Source organism: Haematobia irritans, chromosome 4, assembly GCF_050003625.1.
Source record: "Haematobia irritans isolate KBUSLIRL chromosome 4, ASM5000362v1, whole genome shotgun sequence".
NCBI lineage: Eukaryota > Metazoa > Arthropoda > Insecta > Diptera > Muscidae > Haematobia > Haematobia irritans.
The window spans coordinates 8,742,895-8,765,504 of record NC_134400.1 but is presented as its reverse complement, the minus strand read 5'-3'; the positions used below and the strand labels follow the sequence as shown (position 1 = coordinate 8,765,504).

General features: G+C 30.2%; 3 protein-coding genes across 3 annotated transcripts; 2 read left to right on the top strand and 1 right to left on the bottom strand.

The window, feature by feature from the left end:
- Positions 1-1,486: 1,486 nt before the first annotated feature.
- On the bottom strand, positions 1,487-17,548 carry Ltn1 (E3 ubiquitin-protein ligase listerin). Its single transcript, XM_075303491.1, has 15 exons — positions 17,403-17,548; positions 15,960-16,738; positions 14,939-15,118; positions 13,849-14,884; positions 10,428-12,016; positions 9,347-9,539; positions 9,106-9,289; positions 8,941-9,032; positions 8,501-8,778; positions 6,919-7,078; positions 6,729-6,840; positions 4,673-4,884; positions 1,967-2,158; positions 1,740-1,907; positions 1,487-1,675 (listed from the first exon to the last, which is right to left on the bottom strand). Exons 1-15 carry the CDS (start codon positions 17,448-17,450, stop codon positions 1,616-1,618), a joined length of 5,283 nt encoding a protein of 1,760 aa, XP_075159606.1. The 5' UTR covers positions 17,451-17,548; the 3' UTR covers positions 1,487-1,615.
- On the top strand, positions 4,911-6,913 carry Rcd7 (Reduction in Cnn dots 7). The gene is made up of 2 exons (XM_075303492.1): positions 4,911-5,771; positions 6,356-6,913. The coding sequence occupies exons 1-2, from the start codon at positions 5,009-5,011 to the stop codon at positions 6,613-6,615; spliced, it is 1,023 nt and encodes a 340-aa protein (XP_075159607.1). The 5' UTR covers positions 4,911-5,008; the 3' UTR covers positions 6,616-6,913.
- A 1,100-nt stretch (positions 17,549-18,648) lies between the features above and the next one.
- On the top strand, positions 18,649-21,279 carry LOC142234175 (nucleolar protein 11). The gene is made up of 4 exons (XM_075305261.1): positions 18,649-18,874; positions 18,948-19,112; positions 19,168-19,546; positions 19,845-21,279. The coding sequence occupies exons 1-4, from the start codon at positions 18,743-18,745 to the stop codon at positions 21,230-21,232; spliced, it is 2,064 nt and encodes a 687-aa protein (XP_075161376.1). The 5' UTR covers positions 18,649-18,742; the 3' UTR covers positions 21,233-21,279.
- The last annotated feature ends 1,331 nt before the right edge of the window (positions 21,280-22,610 follow it).

Here is a 22,610-nt window from a genome sequence, read left to right as displayed (position 1 = left end):
CAAGACATCAGCAGAGTTCACACATTTAAATTCGAAACAAGAAAATTGTGGAAAAACATGGTCCATTTGTAATGCTGATAGATTATTAAGTGGATGGTTACTTGATGGTATTGTAAAAGGTAAACTAATAAAGTTTTCATTCCTATCATCTGGGTCACCGACAATTCTTGTGTTTTTGGTTTTACCAATACCAACTTCTTTGATTATATCCCATTTCTTTTTTGAGTCAATTGCAGTGCGACATTTATTTTCATAATAGTCAGACTTAGCCTTTTTTACCGATTTGCTAGTCACCGCTCTTAGTCTTCGGTATTCCTCGTGAAGCTCAGGAGTTCTAAATCATTTCCACCGTTTGTATGCATGATCTTTTTTTTAATTAGATCAATGATATTACCATTGAACCAGGTTTTGTCGGGTGGAACATTCCTTCTTTGTTGTAAAGGTACGGAACATTCAAGAAGGTAAGACAAATTTCGATTCAGAAAATGTAATTTTTGATCTATTGATTGAAAGAAAATTTTGTCAAAATTTTTATTTCTATAGAAAATTTTGCAAATTTTTATTTCTATAGAACATTTTTTGCAAAATTTTATTTCTATAGAACATTTTTTGCAAAATTTTATTTCTATAGAACATTTTTTGCAAAATTTTATTTCTATAGAAAGTTTTTTGCAAAATTTTATTTCTATAGAAAATTGTTTGTAAAATTTTATTTCTATAGAAAATTTTTTGCAAAATTTGATATCTATGTACAATTTTGTCAAAATTTTATTTCTATAGAAAATTTTGTCAAAATTTTATTTCTATAGGAAATTTTATCAAAATTTTGTTTCTATAGAAAATTTTGTCGAAATTTTATTTCTATAGAAAATTTTTGCAAAATTTTATTTCTATAGAAAATGTTTCCAAAATTTTATTTCTATAGAAAGTTCTGTCCAAATTTTATTTCTATAGAAAATTTTGTCAAAATTTTATTTCTATAGAAAATTTTGTCAAAATTTTATTTCTATAGAAAATTTTGTCAAAATTTTTAATTCTATAGAATATTTTGTCAAAATTTTTATTTCTATAGAAATAAAATTTTACTTAACCGAAAATTTGAGTTATTTTGTTTTTTATGCGACCTTGTTTTGTTTAAATAATAGTATGTATTTTTGCAATGCTTGAGATCTTTTTGGGTTATTATTTATTTATTCAAATCATCAGTCCTGATATTTCGTAAATCAGCGAAAATTGCGAAATATCAGGAGTGATGAATTTAATAAATAAATAATAAAACAAAAAGATCTCAAGCTTGGCAAAAATATAGAATATTATTTAACCGAAAATTTTGTCAACATTTTATTTCTATAGAAAACTTTTGCAAAATTGTATTTCTATAGAAAATTTTGTTTCTAGTCTAGACAGATACACCAGTGTGAGATTAGTGTACGTGTCGGAACGGGGGACTTTTTAATCTCATTTTTTCTGTGTGTAATTAAACACATTTATTTTTTCCAATAGTTGTTTTTTAATAATTACATTACATCCTTTATTGAAAATACATTCTATATATATAATAATTTAATTTTAATAATTTATGCATAAATTATTGTTGCTCATTGTTGGGTTGAAATTAGAAAACATTTCTACATATGGGACACGTAGATTTAGAGCTGGTCGTAAACCATTTATACTAAAGAAATAGAAATATTTTAAATAAATATAAGAAATAAACATAAGAAAAAGAAAATACATACCAAACACGGTCCATGGAATTTCTTTTTACATGTTTTACATGTTAATTTAGGCAATTGACATGTGTCTTGATGTATTACTGTGTAACAGACGTAACATTCCTCCACACCTTCGAATTTCTTGTCCAGATTATTTTTCCACAAAGCAAGACCATCGAATATAGTACCATTCTAAAAATTAGATATGACATGAATTAAGGATGAATAAAATTCACTTTATGATGTAGGACCTGATGTGTTAAGAATATGGTCAATTGCATAGCCACATTACGAGAAGAGGAACGTCCTCCAATTTGTTTATTACAATCCACTTTCACTGAACCCAATGGATAATTGGAAGCAAGTGTAATTACCAATTCCATGCGAGCCTCATCGATCGAATAAACAGCCAGCACTTCGCGTGTAGACATGTGTACGGTGACCTAAATAGATGAAATTGATTTTTTGGTATTAATTTTTTGTGGGGAAAATGTGTGGTTATTTTTGTTTTAGTTTTTATGGAAATTTCAAGGATATTTAAGAGGCTAATAATTAAGAAAAATTTCATAGGGTAGAAGTAATAGCTCACAAGTTTATTATATTGGATTGCAGAACCGCAAACACGATAAATGGGGAACTATAGCAAGTCGCTAAAGGGCTCCAGATCTTTAAAATTTTCCCAATTGTAAGGGAAGTTTCGTAGCTATAACTTGCCTTTTCTGGTTATTTGTGGATTTTCAACAAGTAAGGAAGGTCTAAAATCGGGCGGGGCCGACTATATTATACCCTGCACCACTTTGCTTGATCCACATTTTCGGTACCATACCAAATCCGTCAAATGTGTTCTACAATATTTATAGACTTTAAATTTAAGTCGGCTACTGCCCTGGGGTGGAACACAATGTTAGGAAAAAAAAAACAAAATATGGGAAACTTTTAAATCTGAACCAATTTTGGGGCAACTTCGCAAAAGTGTACTATGATTTATCGGTCGATAGATATGTATTAGAAACAAAGGAAGATTTTAGTCACTTTTACAAGTTTTCGACTGGCGAAAATGTGGGTATTCTGACAATTTTTGCTCAAATCGGAAAAACATATATATGGAAGCTATATCGAAATCTGAACCGATTTGAACCAAGTTTGACATGTATACTAAGTATTTTAATTCTACTCCCTGTGCAAAATCGCGTAAATCGGACTGCAACTTTGACCTCTGTGGTCATATGACGGAAAATCGGGCGAAAGATATATATATGGGAGCTATATCTAAATCTGAACCGATTTCAATAAAATTTAGCACACTTGACTACACTACTAATTGTACTCCTAGTGCAAAATTTCAACCAAATTGGGCTAAAACTCTGGCTTCTGGGCCATATAGGTCCATATCGGATGAAAGATATATATGAGAGCTATATCTAAATCCGAACCAATTTCTTCTAAAATCTATACGACTAAGCGTGATGTTTGTACAAAATTTCAAGCAATTCAGGGTAAAACTTTGGCTTCTGGGTCCATATAAGTGCATATCGGGCGAAAATAAATAGGTTTCTATTCTGCCCCAAAACAGAAACTTGTGCCAAATTTGAAGTCGATTGGACTAAAACTGCGACCTAGACTTGATCACAAAAATATGTTCACAGACAGACGGACGGACAGACGGACATGGCTAGATCGACTCAGGGACCCACCCTGAGCATAATTGCCAAAGACACCATGTGTCTATCTCGTCTCCTTCTGGGTGTTACAAACATATGCACTAGGTAGGTAGGTGCCCATAGGTTAGGTGGCAGCCCGATGTATCAGGCTCACTTAGACTATTCAGTCCATTGTGATACCACATTGGTGAACCTCTCTCTTATCACTGAGTGCTGCCCGATTCCATATTAAGCTCAATGACAAGGGACCTCATTTTTATAGCCGAGTCTGAACGGCGTTCCACATTGCAATGAAAGCACTTAGAGAAGCTTTGAAACCCTCAGAAATGTCACCAGCATTACTGAGGTGGGATAATCCACCGCTGAAAAACTTTTTGGTGTTCGGTTGAAGCAGGAATCGAACCCACGACCTTGTGTATGCAAGGCGGACATGCTAACCATTGCACCACATATGCACTAACTTATAATACCCTGTTCCACAGTGTGGCGCAGGGTATAATCACGGTTGCCTGTAGATTTTTTACTATTTGGTAGATTCGTAGAATTCTTGATGTTTTGGTAGATTTTGCAAATTTTTCCTCTCCAACTAAGAGGTACTTCACAAATTGTCTATAGCAATAAAAACAAAAATTTCTATAGAAATAAAATTTTGACAAAATTTTCTATAGAATTAAAAATTTTGATAAAATTTTCTATAGAAAGAAAATTTTGACAAAATTTTCTACAGAAATAACATTTTGACAAAATTTTCTATAGAAATAAAACTCTGACAAAATTTTCTATAGAAATAAAATTTTGAAAAAATTTTCTATAGAAATAAAATTTTGACAAAATTTTCTATAGAAATAAAATTTTGACAAAATTTTCTATAGAAATAAAATTTTGACAAAATTTTCTATAGAAATAAAATTTTTACAAAATTTTCTATAGAAATAAAATTTTGACAAAATTTTCTATAGAAATAAAATTTTGACAAAATTTTCTATAGAAATAAAATTTTGACAAAATGTTCTATAGAAATAAAATTTTGACAAAATTTTCTATAGAAATAAAATTTTGACAAAATTTTCTATAGAAATAAAATTTTGACAAAATTTTCTATAGAAAAAAAATTGACAAAACTTTCTATAACATAGGCATAAAATTTTGCTAAATAATTTTCTTTGGTAGTTTTTTGGTAAAATTTTCTCCAAATTGTTTTCAATCCTGGATTATTCATAGGATTCACCCCGACCTCGAACTTTGAACCTTTCTTATTCGATTCTAAACATTTGTTGTTAATTGTTCTTAGCTTACCTGCATATTTTCGTGTTTATCTTTTTTACCCGCAATGGCCATCAATTCTTCTTGACATATTATGGGCGAGACAAAATTCGTTGTCAATGTATCCACAAAGGTTTTTTGTCGCGAAGGACTTGTATTCCACCATTTACGCACCACAGCTGGTAATTTGCTCAAAACTTCGGTATATAAATGACAAGTGTATTTCTCCAATGATAAATTGTGATCTAAAAGTAGTAGTCGGAAATTTTTTAAAATATTCAAATCAAAAAATCCAAAATTTATGTTTGAAAGAAAAAGACGTAGAAAATTCAACTAAATTGTAATTGTGAACATCTTCAAAAAAGCAATATGCCTATAAATTTCAATGAAATCCCAAATGAACTGGATATAGCTTTGAAACCTTCGAGGTCATCATATACCGTACTAGAAGAGATAAATGCAAGACAACAATTGCTACAGGAGAGGCAAATCAAATGCAAAAACATAGAAGTCTTCTATGAAAAACCCAAAAAGAAACCCCATCGTTATACATATAAATATTTTTGTGTATGTCCTCGCTATAATCCCAAATATCCTTGCAATCATAGTGGTAATGTCGTAATCGATCGAGATGTTCTAAGCAAAGAGGAGCATATAGTACATTTAGCCACGCCCAAAGAAAATAAGGCTGCTCCACGTAAAATGCCAAGATTCTATCAAAAGAAATTTATAATGCCAAATTGTACAGCAAGAATTAATAAATTGGCTATTCCCGATATGAAGCATGTGCTACACACCCTGACCCATTATAAGCATTTGCTTTCGCATAGAAACAAATCGGCTTTGAAACAGCATTTGGAAGAGAAGCCTAAAGTTGAATATACAAATATAGCTACTGCTTTGGAATGGATGGAGGAGGAAAGGCGCTTAAAGAAAGTGGCCAAGAGAATGGAAAAATTACGTTGTCAAAAGTTGGAAAGAAAGATCATTCAGAAACAGCGTATACAGATAAAGAAAATTGTCGCGGTTTTATTCGAGGAAATGAAAGAATTTCTATTAAATGATCAATTTGTTATGGATGATAGTTCTCCGCTGGTTGAAGTAATTTTGGAGAATATTAAGGAATTTACAGGTAAACCAAATTCACATAGAAAAATTCTACATAGAGAACTACAGTAAAACCTCTCAGATGTGCCCAACACGGTCACCTAAATTTACTCCACATAAAATGTTGACAAAATTTTTTATAGAAATAAAATTTTTACAAAATTCTCTATAGATATAAAATTTTGACATTTTCTATAGGAATAAAATTTTGACAATTTTTTTTACAAAAATATAATTTTGACAAAATTTTCTACAAAAATAAAATTTTGTCAAAATTTTCTATAAATACAATTTTGACAAAATTTTCTATAAATACAATTTTGACAAAATTTTCAAAAAAAAAAAAAATTAAATTCTGACACAATTTTCTATAAAAATAAAATTTTGACAAAATTTTCTATAAAAATTAAATTTTGACAAAAATTTTTATGAAAATAAAATATTGACAAAATTTTGTACAGAAATAAAATGTTGACAAAATTTTCTATAGAAATAAAATTTTGACAAAATTTTCTATGGAAATAAAATTTTGCCAAATAAAATTATTTGTTTGGTAGTTTTTTAGTATTTCAAACATTTGGTGAAATATTTACGTCTATTTTTTCATAGATAAAGAATTCCATACTACTGACAATTTGAGAGAATATCAAAAAATCTTGGCTTTTAATTTGGCCGTATGGATTAATAAATTCATATCGAACCTAAACATACATGTGGCTGAATTACCACAAGCGGCACAGCCACAGATGGGTATATCAGAACCTGAAGTTCAAACACTTTTGCCTGTAGGCGATTATATATCATGTACAAGTGGTTCTGATGAAATTTGCTGCGAGGAAGGAATTAAAAATCGCACCACAACCCAATAATAATCAATCTGAGGTACAAAAACAAAATAAATTAAATTCCATGGAATATATAATAGCGGAACACCAAGATTCATGGGAAATATTGAATTGCTACTTTTTTTGCACACACTTACCTTTTATTTGTGACCATGTTAGACCCTTAAATATATCATTATTCATTTGTTTGGTATTGTGATTTTTTAGTATTTCCACTGGCATACAACGGAATAAGAAGTGCAATAAATTCTAAAAGAAGAAAATTCAGACACATAATTTTGTCAAAAAATTAAAAGTTTGTGATTATGATCTTAAGTCTAAACCCACCTCTTCATATTTGTTTTCATGCAAAAATGTTGTGTAAACAGAACGCAAAGCAACTGGTGAATTGGCGCATGCATATATTATGCAATCCCACAACATAAGGTAAGAAAACGCTTCGTGTTTATTTAGAGAACTCATTTCGGTTAATTCAGTTAATTTAAAACTGCAAAAAGAAAGAAAGAAATAACATTAATAGGCGTATTTTATGAAATGCTTATAATGAGATATCTATCACGGAGATATATTTTTAATTGCAGGCCACGGTTGTCACCACTTTAGCCAAAATAATCTACCAACATTTGGAGAAAATTTTACCAAAAAAACTACCAAACAAAAAAATCCTATTATGTCAAAATTTTATTTCTATAGAAAATTTTGTCAAAATTTTATTTCTATAGAAAATTTTGTCAAAATTTTATTTCTATAGAAAATTTTGTCAAAATTTTATTTCTATAGAAAAATTTTCAAAATTTTATTTCTATAGAAAATTTTGTCAAAATTTTATTTCTATAGACAATTTTGTCAATTATTTTTTCTATAGAAAATTTTGTCAAAATTTTATTTCAATAGAAAATTTTGTCAAAATTTTATTTCTATAGAAAATCTTGTCAAAATTTTATTTCTATAGAAAATTTTGTCAAAATTTTATTTCTATAGAAAATTTTGTCAAAATTTTATTTCTATAGAAAATTTTGTCAACATTTTATTTCTATAGACAATTTTGACAAAATTTTATTTCTATGGAATTTTTTTTCGAAATTTTATTTCTATAAAATTTTTTTTCGAAATTTTATTTCTATAGAAAATTTGTATAGTACCTCACAGTTAGAGAGGAATATTTTGCAAAATCTACAAAAATATCAAGCATTCTACCAATCTACCAAACAGTAAAAATCTACCATTTTTGGTAGAATTCTACCAACTGTGACAACCGTGTTGCAGGCTCGATGTATTATTAAATATTCACACAAAAACAATGTCTGATTAAATCACGAAATTAATTGATCCAATTATTTCTTTTAATTGAAATGTCTGTACTGTTTTAATTGGATTTTTACCAAAAATGATTAAAAAGTCAGTTGATCAATTAATTTTATAATTGATTCAATCAAATATTTTATTGATGTCGAATGTGGAAAACTCAGTTTTTTATTGATTTAATTAATTAAATCAGTTAAACAATTAATTGAGTTTTGTAATCGACATCGATTAAATTTGTTGATTGTTATTGACAATTTTTAACAAAAATCGCGAACATTTTCACTAATTTCCTTGACTAACTTTGTGTTCTTAATTCGATTAAAAAAATTATTTTATCAATTATTTTTTTTTTTAATTAAAGACTTAACTATTTAAATCATTTCTTAATTGACATTGTGTTTTTATTTAATTTTTAAATTTTTTATTATTTTTTTAATTTAAAAAAAATCAATAATTTCCATGGTGGCTCCAGATTCAATTAACTTTTTAATTGAAAATATTTTGGTGGTATTGTTTCTGTGATTATATGGTAATTGAAGCCAAAAAAATGTGTTTTTACTAAGTTAAATAATAATTTGAATAAAAAAACAATAAAAAGTCTTACCTAAATTCATTTAAATATTTTCTTATTGGCATTTCATAACGTCCCATATAATCTTCAAAACGATTTAGGAAATGCCATTTCATCGTTTTATGTTCATCCTTGTCAATTTGTTCCGATTTAATGTCATACATTTCAATATCATCAGCCACAAAATATGGTGTCAATTTGCGCATCATGGAAATACTGAAAGTGCGCATCGAATGAATGGAAGACGAAAGATTTTTCAGCAGAAAATTGCAAACATTATCCAGAGTTAATTGACTAGAGGTCTTACAGAACTATAAAAAGGCATAAAATAAAACGAAAAATTGAAACAATAAATAAAAATTAATACAGACATTAATTATTAAGATTGGTTGTGAAATATCTATTTTTTTGCTGTGATAGAGATCTTTGGATGTACATTATTTGAATTAAGAATAATATAAAATGTAACTTACCGTATAGACAATACCAAAATCCATGAATTCCATAGTTGTGGTTAGTTCAATTAGAAATATTTCCCAGCAATCTTGGAAATTGCTTGGTACGTCTGTAAATTGTATTTTTTTTTTTGGTATAAATAAAAAAGTGCAGATCTTTCCGATTTCATGTGTACTACCTACCTTGGAATTGACATATGCGATAGAAAGTTTTAAATAGGGTTAGATAAACATCTCGTGAGAACACTTCCAACCATTCATCATGGACATTCTTTACAAGTTCCGTAGAACTTTTTTGTTTTTCTTCATTGAAGAATTTTGTCAGTGAAGAGAACAATTTGAAAACATGCATAATAAAATATAATGACTGCAATAAAAAATTATGGTTAATAGTGGAAAAATTTACATTTGGAAAAAAATTTACTTTCTTATCTGTCTTTTCGAGAGCATAATCGAGTGATTTTGTAACACTTAATATCCAATGACCCAAACCAATACGTATAACATCCCAATTTTTAATAGTCAATTGGTAGGGAATACGTTCTATAACACAGGATAGCAAACGTAAATATTCGACTGCATTAAGAACATGCTCGTATTCTTGTTTTGCTATTTCACTAAAACAAAATAAGAAAATTTATAATTACATATATGATAAGCACGGGTGTTATTATTGGGAAAATGATGAAAAGATATTTGGTTATTGACAAAGACCTCTGTAAAAAATAAATACACACAGAAAAATATCACCAAATATTTCCAATTAAAAAGTTGATTGAAGTTAAAAATGTTTTTATTTAATAAAATAATTGATACAATTAACTTTTTTCAACATTAAGTTAATTAGGTCAATGATTGAAAAATTAAATTGGAAAAAAATAAAGTTTTTAATTAAAAAATTAATTAATACAATTAACTTTTTAATCAAACTCGGAAGACTAAATCAATTAAAAAAGTGATGGATTTTTTTTTTAATTTTTAACTGAAAATCAAACTAAAAACACAAAGTTCGATAAAGTAATTGAAAAAAGTTTCGTTTTTAATGAAAAAAATAATGGAGTTGTGCAATCAATATCAATTAAATTTTTATTGAATCAATAAAAAAATTAACAGAAATTTGTTAATGAAATCAATTATTTTTTTAATGTTCAATTAAAACTGAGATTGTTATTATTATTTTCGTGATAGAAAATATTTCAATTAAAAAATTAATTGGATCAACTAATTTCGTGATGGGGAGCCAAATATACTATGGTTAAGTAGTTTTTTATTAAAAAAATATTAGTGATTTTTTTGCGCGGAATTTAATTAATTATTGTTTTAATTGCTTAATTTATTCATATGCAATTAAGATTTTAATAAATTAAATATTGAGGATTATTTTTTGGTTTTTGTAAACGAAACATCTCTCAACATCAGTTTAGTAACAAATATATATTTTTTAATATATACCCAATGCGACAATGTTTTGCATTTGCAATTATTTTTATTTTGTGAAAAATTACCTCTGATAGCTGAACAATTCCTTTTTTGTATGCAATTTATCGGAATGTTCCGTAATAAATTGTACCGCAACTGTTATTATATTTTGATCTGATTTATCATTGTACAATGAGCAGAAATTATTCTCTATTAAACAATGAAACATAGCCGCTTTAATCCATATATCATCGAATTCACAACGCATTATGGGACATTGCATGTCTATGGTTTTTGCCTCCAGTTTTGGTAGTAGGTACTGCAGCGTAGCTATATAGGCTTTGAATGATTTTTGAGCGGCAAAATATTCTTGTAATTCTTCAGCTAACAAAAGATATCCACTTTCCTCAAATTGGGCATATTGTTGGATATTCACCAGATATGGCAAAGATCGGCAATAGGTAATATCTTTTTCTTTTGCCGCCTCTTCTAAGAGTCTTTCTTTTAGTGTTACACTTAATTCCCCAGAATTGCGTAATAGAGACTGGACCTTTTCGGAGAGTTCTAAACACAAGGATTGCTGACGTCCATCTAAATTATCACATAGATTTACCAATGAATCACTGGCAGCAGCTATGTTAATATATCTAAGTAGCTCATTTTGTAAATAATCTGACCAAACCTTCAATAAATTCTCATTGGGATCACAGTAATCATCGGTTATTTCTTCGTCATTGATTTCCAATTTCTCTTGATATTGGGCGGGGGGTTTACAGCAAACTAGCTTGCTTAATATCGAAAAGTTAAGCAAGGATTTTTGCAAAACTCCTTGTAAATCATGTAAACTCCTTACATCTTGAGTAAAACATGTGTTAGGTGTTGCCAAATCTTTTAAAGATTCCAGGAATAAACAAACATTGAATAGATCCTGTTCAGCTGTTGCATCATTGTCCATGATAGTTTGTAGAATTTTATCTATTCTCACATAACGTTCTTTGTCATCTTCGATATTTTCCGTAGAACATGTAACAAACTTCGAGGAAGCTTCGGCTATGGAATCAATATTGGTAGAAGATAAAGTATTCTTTTCTCCTTGTCGAGCTATAACATATGCACATTTTTGTAACAATTGATCATCGATTGTAATATCTTCGCTTGATAAAGAATCTTGCCAACAAGTTGTTATTTCCCATAGGGTATCTTCGGATATGTAATCGTTAACCGATCTTTCTATACTAAATTTAAATAGGCGTAAGAATACTTCATGCTTAACCTCAAGTGATGAGTTTTGCTTTGAGCATACAACTGGCATAATTTGTGCTATAAAACTAGCACATGCATCAATATCAGTATTACTAGAGATCTTGTGTTCTTCTTTTTCGTTTTCCACCTCCTCCTCCTCCGCGGAGCTAATTAAAGGTTCTGATAGTGTCAACAGTATTTTATTGACCGTATCACTGGTTATTAAAATGTCACCAGTATCCGTTTCGAAGAAACATTTATGCAAAAGATTAAATAGATCCTTTGAATTATTTTTCACTACATCCTGCGAAACTTTGCTTATAATATCTGTGACCTTTGGCTGAGACAGTATATGGCGAGCTTCCGGTTCAATACATAAGGGATGTGAAAGTAATCTTTGTAGAACTAAGGTTTGCGTAAAATGATGGGGAATCTAGATAAAAACAAAGTGATACGGAATATGAATAACAAAGAGAAAATTAAATAAATAAATAGATATAGGACCACGGTTGCCATAAATTTTCTATAGAAATAAAATATTGCAAAAATTTTCTATAGAAATAAAATTTGAACAACCTTTTCTATAGAAATAAAATTTTGCAAGAATTGTCTATAGAAATAAAATTTTGCAAAAATTTCCTATAGAAATAAAATCTTGACAAAATTTTCTATAGAAATAAAATTTTGCAAAAATTTTCTATAGAAATAAAATCTTGACAAAATTTTCTATAGAAATAAAATTTTGACAAAATTTTCTATAGAAATAAAATTTTGACAAAATTTTCTATAGAAATAAAATTTTGCAAAATAACAGGTTGGCTGATAAGTCCCCGGTTTAACAAAGAAAACACATTTTTTTTTGTCAAAATTCGTTTTTATTATTCAACATAGTTCCCTTCAAGAGCGATACAACGATTATAACGACCTTCCAATTTTTTGATACCATTTTGGTAATACTCCTTCGGTTTTGCCTCAAAATAGGCCTCAGTTTCAGCGTTCACCTCTTCATTGCAGCCAAATTTTTTCCCTGCGAGCATCCTTTTGAGGTCTGAGAACAAGAAAAAATCGCTGGGGGCCAGATCTGGAGAATACGGTAGGTGGGGAAGCAATTCGAAGCCCAATTCATGAGTTTTTGCCATCGTTCTCAATGATTTGTGGCAGGGTGCGTTGTCTTGGTGGAACAACACTTTTTTCTTCTTCATATGGGGCCGTTTTGCCGCGATTTCGACCTTCAAACGCTCCAATAACGCCATATAATAGTCACTGTTGATGGTTTTTCCCTTCTCAAGATAATCGATAAAAACTATTCCATGCACATCCCAAAAAACAGAGGCCATTACTTTGCCAGCGGAATGTTGAGACTTTCCACGCATCGGTCGCTGTCCACTCAGCCGACTGTCGATTGGACTCAGGAGTGTAGTGATGGAGCTATGTTTCATCCATTGTCACATATCGACGGAAAAACTCGGGTGTATTACGAGTGTTAACAGCTGCAAACATCGCTCAGAATCATCAACACGTTGTTGTTTTTGGTCAAATGTGAGCTCGCGCGGCACCCATTTTGCATAGACCTTCCGCATATCCAAATATTGATGAATGATATGACCAACACGTTCCTTTGATATATTTAAGGCCTCTGCTATCTCGATCATTCAAAATCATTTTGTGGACTTTTTTAAGGTTTACGTCGGTAACCGCGTCTTTCGGGCGTCCACTGCGTTCACCGTCCTCGGTGCTCATTTCACCACACTTGAATTTTGCATACCAATCAATTATTGTTGATTTCCCTGAGGCAGAGTCCGGAAACTCATTATCAAGCCAAGTTTTTGCTTCCACCGTATTTTTTGCCTTCATGAAACAGTATTTTATCAAAACACGAAATTCTTTTTTTCCCAGTTTTTTCACAATAACAAAAGTTGCTTCACAAAAGACGCTCTATCTCACAAACTAATTGACTTACAGACGTCAAATTTTGACACGAATCATTTGAAGGTTGGTACTATATAAAAATAATATGCATTTAATACTAGCGACGCCATCTATTTGTCCGACCGGGGACTTATCAGCCAACCTGTTAAGATATTTTTGTTTGGTAGTTTTTTTGGTAAAATTTTCTTCTATGATCGGCATTTGTCTATTTCTACCCTGTTTACGAAAGCAAACATATATTTACATTTTATTTTTGAGAATTATACAACCTCAATTAATATCTGTAATGGCAAATTGGAAGCCCTATTGCATGTAAATTGTGTATCACTCACTTACCTTCAAGAGTTCTTTATCGATATATTCAAATCGCTGGACTTTTTCCATATTATTTAAAATTTCAAAAATAACATCTACTACAATTTCACATGCTTCATTATCCAAGAAAGATGTGATTAGTAATTTTACAAAGGCCATCAATGAGGACTCCAGACTTTCATTTTCGGTGATTTTAACAAGGAAATCCTTATTGTTAAACATATTACATAATAGCCGTATGTGCTTGATGTACTTTGATGTTTTCAGCAGTTCCGTTTTCTCTATGCACATGCGTAACAATTGCAAAACCAATTGTTTTAATTCTTTTTGCCTAAAAGCAGCAGCATTAAGATTATCTTTAGGTTTCCTTGGAAATTCTGGCGTACCGGCGTTGTTTCCATCATCTTCCAAGACTTCAGCAAATTTTACTTTATGCTCCTCTAAATTAGGATTAGCTACATACAGATCATTGATAAGTTCAATAATTCTTTCCAAATACAATTCACTAACATCATGTTGCTTTAAATCTTCTGTGGTTATTGTAAATAGTGATTGCCAAAATGTTTCCAATAATTTCTGATATATAAGAGAATCTTCATGTTGTTTATCGAAGAATGCTATAAGAGTGGAAATATTTTGATATAAATATCTTGCCGTTACACCATTTGTACTGGTCAAACACCATTTTAATGGTTGCATTATATTCTCTTGCAAAAGGTGTAATACCAATTCATTGTCTTCAGGTAATATTTCAGTTTTCGAAGCATTGCTTATTTTTTGATTGAAATAGCGTAAACATTCAATATAGGTCTTAATTATAATGATGCAATCCTGTTTGGATAGATTGTTAGTCTCACTAACAATACATGTTTTTAGGAGATCGAAAAATTGCCGTATATATTGATGATACTCGCTACGATCCGTGGTAGCTTGTGAGAATTGTGAAAAGAATGGTAAAATGTTGGGACATATGGCTTTGGCATTACGATTGAAAGCATTACGTAGTAGGGAAGAGAATTTTGGCCATATTTTTTCTCGGAAATCTATGGTAAGGGGCCTATCAAATAGATCTTGATCAGTATTATTTCACGTTGTAAAATTTGCAACTTACCAATCCTTGAAATTTGTTTGTATTAATAATATACAACCCCAAACATGAGGGGCCACCAATGGATCGGATTCATCAATGTTTTGAAATGATACTGCAATAACTTGGGATTTATGTTGTTCGACTATTTCCAGAAGATGAGGACTTTGTAGTAAATGATAAATAAACTCGAACCAGGCAGCCCTATGAATTAAATAATTGATAAATAAATTACTAATCTGTTTCTAAAAGTGAAATTAGGAAATTAAATTTTACTACAATTGAGGGGTTTTCTTGGGAATATTCGATGTTTTGTCATATTTTCACTCCTGCTTTCCCTTCACAATATTTTATATGAAATATTACCATGAAAGGGTGATTTATAGTTAATTTTAATATAATAAAATTCAATTTAATTATTATTGTTGTTTAGGCTAAAAAATAAACTATGAAATAAAATGTAATCTTCTATGTGGATATGTCCAACATACATAGGAATGCATCCTAGTCTAGATTCTAACGTGCTCAATGGGCTAAATTTGTACAACTTATTCACATGTATACTTTTTTGCCTGATGTAAAATTTTCAAATAAAATACAATTAGGTTTCCATATAGCGCCTTAGAACCTAGGTTTAGAATATTTTAAATTTGTTCAAATGTACAAAATTGATACCATATCAAAGGAAGGAATGGATCCCGCGAAATTTAAAAAAGGTCCGCTTTCACGGGAATGTAAAAAATCCGCGAAAACCCTTAACTACTGTAAAACATTATCAGAGACTAAAGCAAATATATTATATTGGGTTCCATTAAATTTGTATCATTAGAACCCTATTGGGAGATAATGTAAACATAGGAAAAATTATAAATTATGTATAGTGAAACCTCTCAGATTCCTTTATATCAGGCTGATGATATAGAAATTGTCAAAATGCAACCATTTCACAATGGATCCAAAAGTCGAAACCCTAACTTTCTACTAATGGGAATGTCGATGTTTGTATGGCGTTTATGTCAACTGTTAAATCTTCCACAATACTTACTTGATGGAGTTCAATTTGTTCTTTGCAAAACTGAAGAATTTTTGATGCGATATAAGTTTCGCCAACAACTCTTTGATTTGACTGTGATCTTCAGCCTGTTGAGTATGCTCCACAAAGAAAGACAACTCCCTTAAACTGCCAACAACTACACGTTGGTATTTTTGTTCTGCTTCCTCCGGTGTCAAACTTTTACCCGTAGACAACGTTGCTGCAGTGTGAAATGTTAAATTTCGCATTGCATATTCAATAATATCCACTTGACAATGGAGACAAACTTCACGTGTCCGATTAGCATTAAATGTTTCTGTAAAACTGCTAGTAGCTATACTGGCGGCAGGAGCATAATTATCAAAACGACTACTCAACCAGGTGGGCACTAGCTGCTTCAAATAAGGGGCTATTGCTTTTTTACACTTCGAAACTAAAATTTGCAAAACAGTTTGACTTAATTCACGTACACTGTGTTCAGGATCTGTGGCTAAATTTTGATAGAATTTGGGCCACAATGGTAGAATATTTTTGAGTTCATCCATATTTGATGTATTGATTAAATCTATGAACTCTTGTAGAGCCTTTTTCTTAGTCATAGGATCTTTTTTCGACATTTTCTTCAAAGTCAGTTGATATGGTGTGGAAATGCTGGCATCAAAAGTTTCGGGCATTTGTTCGACAGTTCCAAAACCAGGTACAAAAGGTATTAGGCCCAGATCAGAATGGGCAGAGAAACCAACAAATGTGGTCGTACCCAAGAGCTCAGCACTACGAGCAGAACTGGAAGGCTGAAAAAGTGATCGCATATAAATCATTCGAGTTCAAGAAAAACTTAAATTAGAGAAATATAATTAAAATTTGTGACGAAATGAGTTGCTCTCCGGGGTGTTTGGCCATCCTGCGAATAATAGATGGCATTTGTGGCCTCTGAATCAGTGATACATTACAATTGTATGTCGAGATCTACCCGATATCTGGAAAACGGGTAAAGTGATGCCACCACTGTGTTCAGTCACTGATATGGTGAAAGATGGTAGGTTTCACATAAGTCTTTCCTTTCTCTTCCGAGTATGTTAGGAATGTTGAATCTTATAAACTACAGCAGAGTCTCCATATAAGAGAGTTTTGGATCATTTGGGTTAAATCCATCCTGGTAGATGACTGTGATTGCAATTGATGTGATGCAAATTTGACCTCACTCCATTAGTGGGACCTCACACTTTCAAAATACCGAGACACTCACTAATGTTGCAATGATATAATAAATCTCATGATCAAAATAATACATCTACCCTGCGTGTTGCTTTTTCCAATTTACCTTTGATGAACACACTCCTGGAGCACATACAAACAACACACAACAATATGATTCACAAATTTCCGACACCACCAATTTGAAACTCGATTAATTTTAAATCTTTTTAGATATCACTTGCAAATGAAAGTTCTTACCTTGGCATTGTTTTTGGTCCTTTGGGTTTGTTTAGTTTTTCCACCCATGCTGGACAAACTTACAGATTTATACGACTTGACAAATTTATAAACGAAAACAATAGAACGTCGACAGATAGGGTTACCAGGTATCGAATAAATGTGGAAGCAGGTGCCAATATCTCTTTCAATAACAGCTGTTTTAAAATTAGCCTCTTTTACACCGTCTTGTTTTACCCAACACAACAAACATCAACAAATTCGAATATTCTGTGTACCAATAACACAGTTTGCCATGAATTTCATATGAGAGCAAGATGGAAACAATCGATAACAATGCCCCACGGAAATTTTTCCTAAGAAATACACTAATTCATTTATTATGCGCTTTACAGACTATCAGTTATTCCGGACGGAATGTCGGTGTTTGTAAAGAATCTTACAGTGTGTCGGATCGATACGACTTGTCGGCGATGACTAAATAATCAAAATGTGTTATCGATCCCATAAACATGCAGCAGTATCGATTATGCCTTCGGACTTAGGGTAGGTACTATGTTCGGTTTTCGAGTTGAAAACCACTTTATTTTCGCGATTACTTTTCCTTAAATAATCAAAATTATAAATGAAAACAAACTTATTCCTGTAAAGTCTTGCCGAAATCTAGAGGAACAAGAAACTACGCATCAATTGTGTTAATTTGTCTGCTTTATATTGAACTGTTTTAATAAAGTAACCACGAAAATTTCAACGAAAAGCGAACATAGTACTTACCTTTAAGTTATAATGTGCACAATATATGGGATATGTTCGAAACGAGCACTGTCGTTCGGAATAACTGATAGTCTGTAAAGCGCATTATGAGTAGAGCAAATTTCATTAGAGGTGCTTACCGCCCCTTAGCAAAATAACGATTATTGATAACGGAATCGCAAGGAATATTTTTGGACATTAAGCTAAGTACTATGTTTAGTTTTCAAGCTGAAAACCAGCTTGTTTTCACGGTTACTTTTTTAAATTAATTAAATTATAAATATAAAATGGTTCACAATCAATTCCTTAGATATTTTCCATTCATTATGCCACAAGACTTTATAAAAATAAAATCGTCTTCATATAGATTTTTGTACTTGTAATTTAGTGTTTTGGTGAAAGATACGAACATAGTACTCACCTTTACATATTCTTCCAAAGGCGAACTGTTGTATCCGCATTCTTAAGAGAATTATATGCACTGTGGTAACACATCGATAGTGTAGAAACGACTCTGTGTAACACATGTTATGCTTTATGTCAAAATATTTCCATGTTCTGAAACGTGCAACAACATTTAGTTTTTTTGATATTCAGATATTAATATTATGACAAAGTTTATTACTTATTTCAATTTATGTCCCATACCGGAACCTAAAGATTTTCTGGGAATATCGCCGGACAAAGATGAAGGCAATATCATAACAACATTGGGTAAAAATATCATCATTATCATTAAGGTGAAGGAGTGCAACAGAGATTTGTTAAATTTTCCTGTGATTATTGGTAAATGTGATTTTGGTTTCTTTGCAGATTTCTACACAAAAGCAAATTCGCAGTTGGTCTGTTTTGGAGAAGTTATCCTCAAAGGTGGTTTATGATAGGAAATCCGATAAATATGTGGGGGTATTCGGTAACAAATCTTTAAGATGCTGGGATGAAAATACCTCGGACGTCAATAAATGCAAGAAATTGAAGGTATGTATAACATCCCAAAATGTTCACTTGATTTTTATGGCTTTGTTATCAACAGTTCCAGAAATACATTGTGGATCTGGTTAGCACCAAGGAAGATACATTTGTTCTTTATAGCGATGGATCATGTGAACTCTTGGCAGCGGCCATTGAATCACGCAAGGAAGATATAACCGCCAACATAGCTCAATTGTCATCGAATTTATGTTTCTCAGATCTTAGTGTACATTTCATGGTCAATGGCAATCCTATATTGACATATTTTGGGCGCAACAACATAAATGGGGATTATCATTTGGTTCGCTTAGCTTTGACTCCAACAGATGGTGTTGCTGAAGAGCCTAAAAAATTCAAATTGGTAAGGGAGAACTTAAATGTCAATGTGGCTGGAGCTGCTGTTATTGAAGGTGATGGAATTCCAATGTTATTGACCATATGTAAGTATCCACCTGTAATTATCCAAAATTGTAAGTTTATTCTAATAGAAAAACGAAAAAAGAAAGGTGTAATGGGATGAGATTAATAAAGTCAACAATACAGATTTTTACCTCATAGGACCATTTGGCAAATTCCAACTGAATGGTATCATCCTATAGAATATTCCCATAAAAAGATACAATCGAACTCCAGACCGACTTTGTATTATGGCATTAAACTTTTTCTCACCTGTTAAAATATTAGAACAATTTGGTCCTAATAGCTTTTATATGATGATATTTGTATGTTTTCTTCCAGGGTCTGATAAGCGTATATTTCTTCTACCTCTTGGTGATGATGTCTATCCTGAGCGTTCTCCGGGAAATTTTGTTTCATTATTAACCCAACTTAAGGTTGATAGTCCCCTATCAGTTATGGGCGTTTCTAAGCATTTTGTTGCCATCTATGGTGCCAATCATGGTCAAGAAGGAGCCTCGCTATTACTTTACAACACTCAATATAAGGTGGTGAAAACAAAACAATTTTTCAAAGTTTATTTTAACTTCTCAAAACTGTGGTCTGTGAGGGACCATATAATTTTGGCTATGGGACAAAATCTATCAGTTGTCAAGTATAGAGTGCTCAAGGAAGTACTGTCAGAATTGGTGGGTACACAGATTTGCAATGATTATCAAACCCCCATAGAGATCGAGCACATCAACGAAGAGGATTTAATGGAGGAATGCCTACAATATACAACAGAAATACAAACCCATTACAATGAAAATAAATCTCAAAAAGATAATGAAAAACTACCAAAATTCGAAGAAGCAGATGGTTTGACCATACCCTATGTGGATCCTAAAGATTTCGATAGAGAACTAATAGCTTTAAAGCAAATGAATTTACATGTGGATGTATTGCAAGACGATACCACGGACAGTGTACAGATTTCATTGATGTCAAACGTTAATGATAAGGGGTTTACATGTCCAGAAATTCGACTGATAGCCCAACAATTGGAGCATACAGGTGCCAGTGAGCATGAGATTTCGGAAAAACTACTAACCGTTCTTATGAAGGCCGATATTATACAAGACATTGGTGTGTGTCTTAGACGCTATACAAATATATCCGAGAAAATTTTATCAAAAACTTTGAATTTTATATTGAAAAAATATGCAGAAGAAAATAAAAATCAAATGGATGTGGAAAGTAGTAGTGATGTGGAACAAGAAGAAGAAGATGCTAAACTTTCCAGAAAACCAAGTGAAGTAAGAGACATTCTAAATGTCCTATTGGCCTGTTCTTTCGATGCTGAAAATTTGGAATTGTATATTAGACAAGATGTCGAATATAACGAAGTTGTTTTATTACTTCATCACTTATTTATTATGTTAAACTCGGATGAAGAATTTGAAGAACGTCCATCTCTATGGGAGAATAGCACAGAATTTGAAATGCAAATTTTACGTTGGTTTGGTGTTCTACTCAATTCACATTTCCAAAAGTTGGCTCTATCCAAAGATATGACATTGATTGAGCTCCTCTTTAAATGGCATGCATTATTCCAATCGTATAAACGTGAAATTGTTGAGTTACAAAATGTTGCCGCTTTATTGTACAATGTAATGGAAAAGAAGACTTGTTTAAAAGATAAAAGCTCTTCGAAATGGTATTCCATTGAAGAGGTCTATTTATTTTGATTATAGTTATGTAGTGATTTTTGTAATAAATGATACAATTCTAATAACGATTTTTTTAATTGGAATTGGGTATGGATTTCAATATGTCAAAATTTTATTTCTATAGAAAATTTTGTCAAAATTTTATTTCTATAGAAAATTTTGTCAAAATTTTATTTCTATAGAACATTTTGTCAAAATTTTATTTCTATAGAAATTTTTTCAAAATTTTATTTCTATAGAAATTTTTTCAAAATTTTATTTCTATAGAAAATTTTGTCAAAATTTTATTTCTATAGAAATTTTTTTCAAAATTTTATTTCCACAGAAAATTTTGCCAAAATTTTATTTCTATAGAAATTTTTTGTCAAAATTTTATTTCTATAGAAAATTTTGCCAAAATTTTATTTCTATAGAATTTTTTTTTTCAAAATTTTATTTCTATAGAAATTTTTTTTCAAAATTTTATTTCTATAGAAATTTTTTTTTCAAAATTTTATTTCTATAGAAATTTTTGTCCAAATTTTATTTCTATAGAAAATTTTGTCAAAATTTTATTTCTATAGAAAATTTTGTCAAAATTTTATTTCTATAGAAAATTTTGTCAAAATTTTATTTCTATAGAAAATTTTGCCAAATTTGTATTTCTATAGAAAATTTTGTCAACATTTTATTTCTATAGAAAATTTTGTCAAAATTTTATTACTATAGAAAATTTTGTCAAAATTTTATTTCTATAGAAAATTTTGTCAAAATTTTATTTCTATAGAAAATTTTGTCAAAATTTTATTTCTATAGAAAATTTTGTCAAAATTTTATTTCTATAGAAAATTTTGTCAAAATTTTATTTCTATAGAAAATTTTGTCAAAATTTTATTTCTATAGAAAATTTTGTCAAAATTTTATTTCTATAGAATTTTTTTTCAAAATTTTATTTCCACAGAAAATTTTGCCAAAATTTTATTTCTATAGAAAATTTTTGTCAAAATTTTATTTCTATAGAAAATTTTGTTTAAATTATATTTCTATAGAAAATTTTGTCAAAATTGAATTTCTATAGAAAATTTTGTCAAAATTTTATTTCTATAGAAAATTTAGTCAAAATTTTATTTCTATAGAAAATTTTATCAAAATTTTATTTCTATAGAAAATTTTGTTAAAATTATATTTCTATAGAAAATTTTGTCAAAATTGTGTTTCTATAGAAAATTTTGCCAAATTTGTATTTCTATAGAAAATTTTGTCAAAATTTTATTTTTATAGAAAATTTTGTCAAAATTTAATTCTTTAGAAAATTTGGTAAAAATTTTATTTCTTTAGAAAATTTGGTTAAAATTTTATTTCTATAGAACATTTTGTCAAAATATTTTTCTATACAAAATTTTGCCAAAATTTTCTT

Bases quoted from the DNA above. Each gene is read 5' to 3' on its own strand.
- LOC142234175 (XM_075305261.1), top strand. From the start codon at position 18,743: ATGACAAAGTTTATTACTTATTTCAATTTATGTCCCATACCGGAACCT. The intron at 18,875-18,947 runs GTGAAGGAGTGC...GTTTCTTTGCAG, and splicing joins ATATCATCATTATCATTAAG to ATTTCTACACAAAAGCAAAT. The intron at 19,113-19,167 runs GTATGTATAACA...TGTTATCAACAG, and splicing joins ATAAATGCAAGAAATTGAAG to TTCCAGAAATACATTGTGGA.
- Rcd7 (XM_075303492.1), top strand. From the start codon at position 5,009: ATGCCTATAAATTTCAATGAAATCCCAAATGAACTGGATATAGCTTTG. The intron at 5,772-6,355 runs GTAAACCAAATT...ATTTTTTCATAG, and splicing joins GAATATTAAGGAATTTACAG to ATAAAGAATTCCATACTACT.
- Ltn1 (XM_075303491.1), bottom strand. From the start codon at position 17,450: ATGGGTGGAAAAACTAAACAAACCCAAAGGACCAAAAACAATGCCAAG. The intron at 16,739-17,402 runs GTAAGAACTTTC...TCACTTTTTCAG, and splicing joins GGACCAAAAACAATGCCAAG to CCTTCCAGTTCTGCTCGTAG. The intron at 1,676-1,739 runs GTATGTATTTTC...CTATTTCTTTAG, and splicing joins AATTCCATGGACCGTGTTTG to TATAAATGGTTTACGACCAG.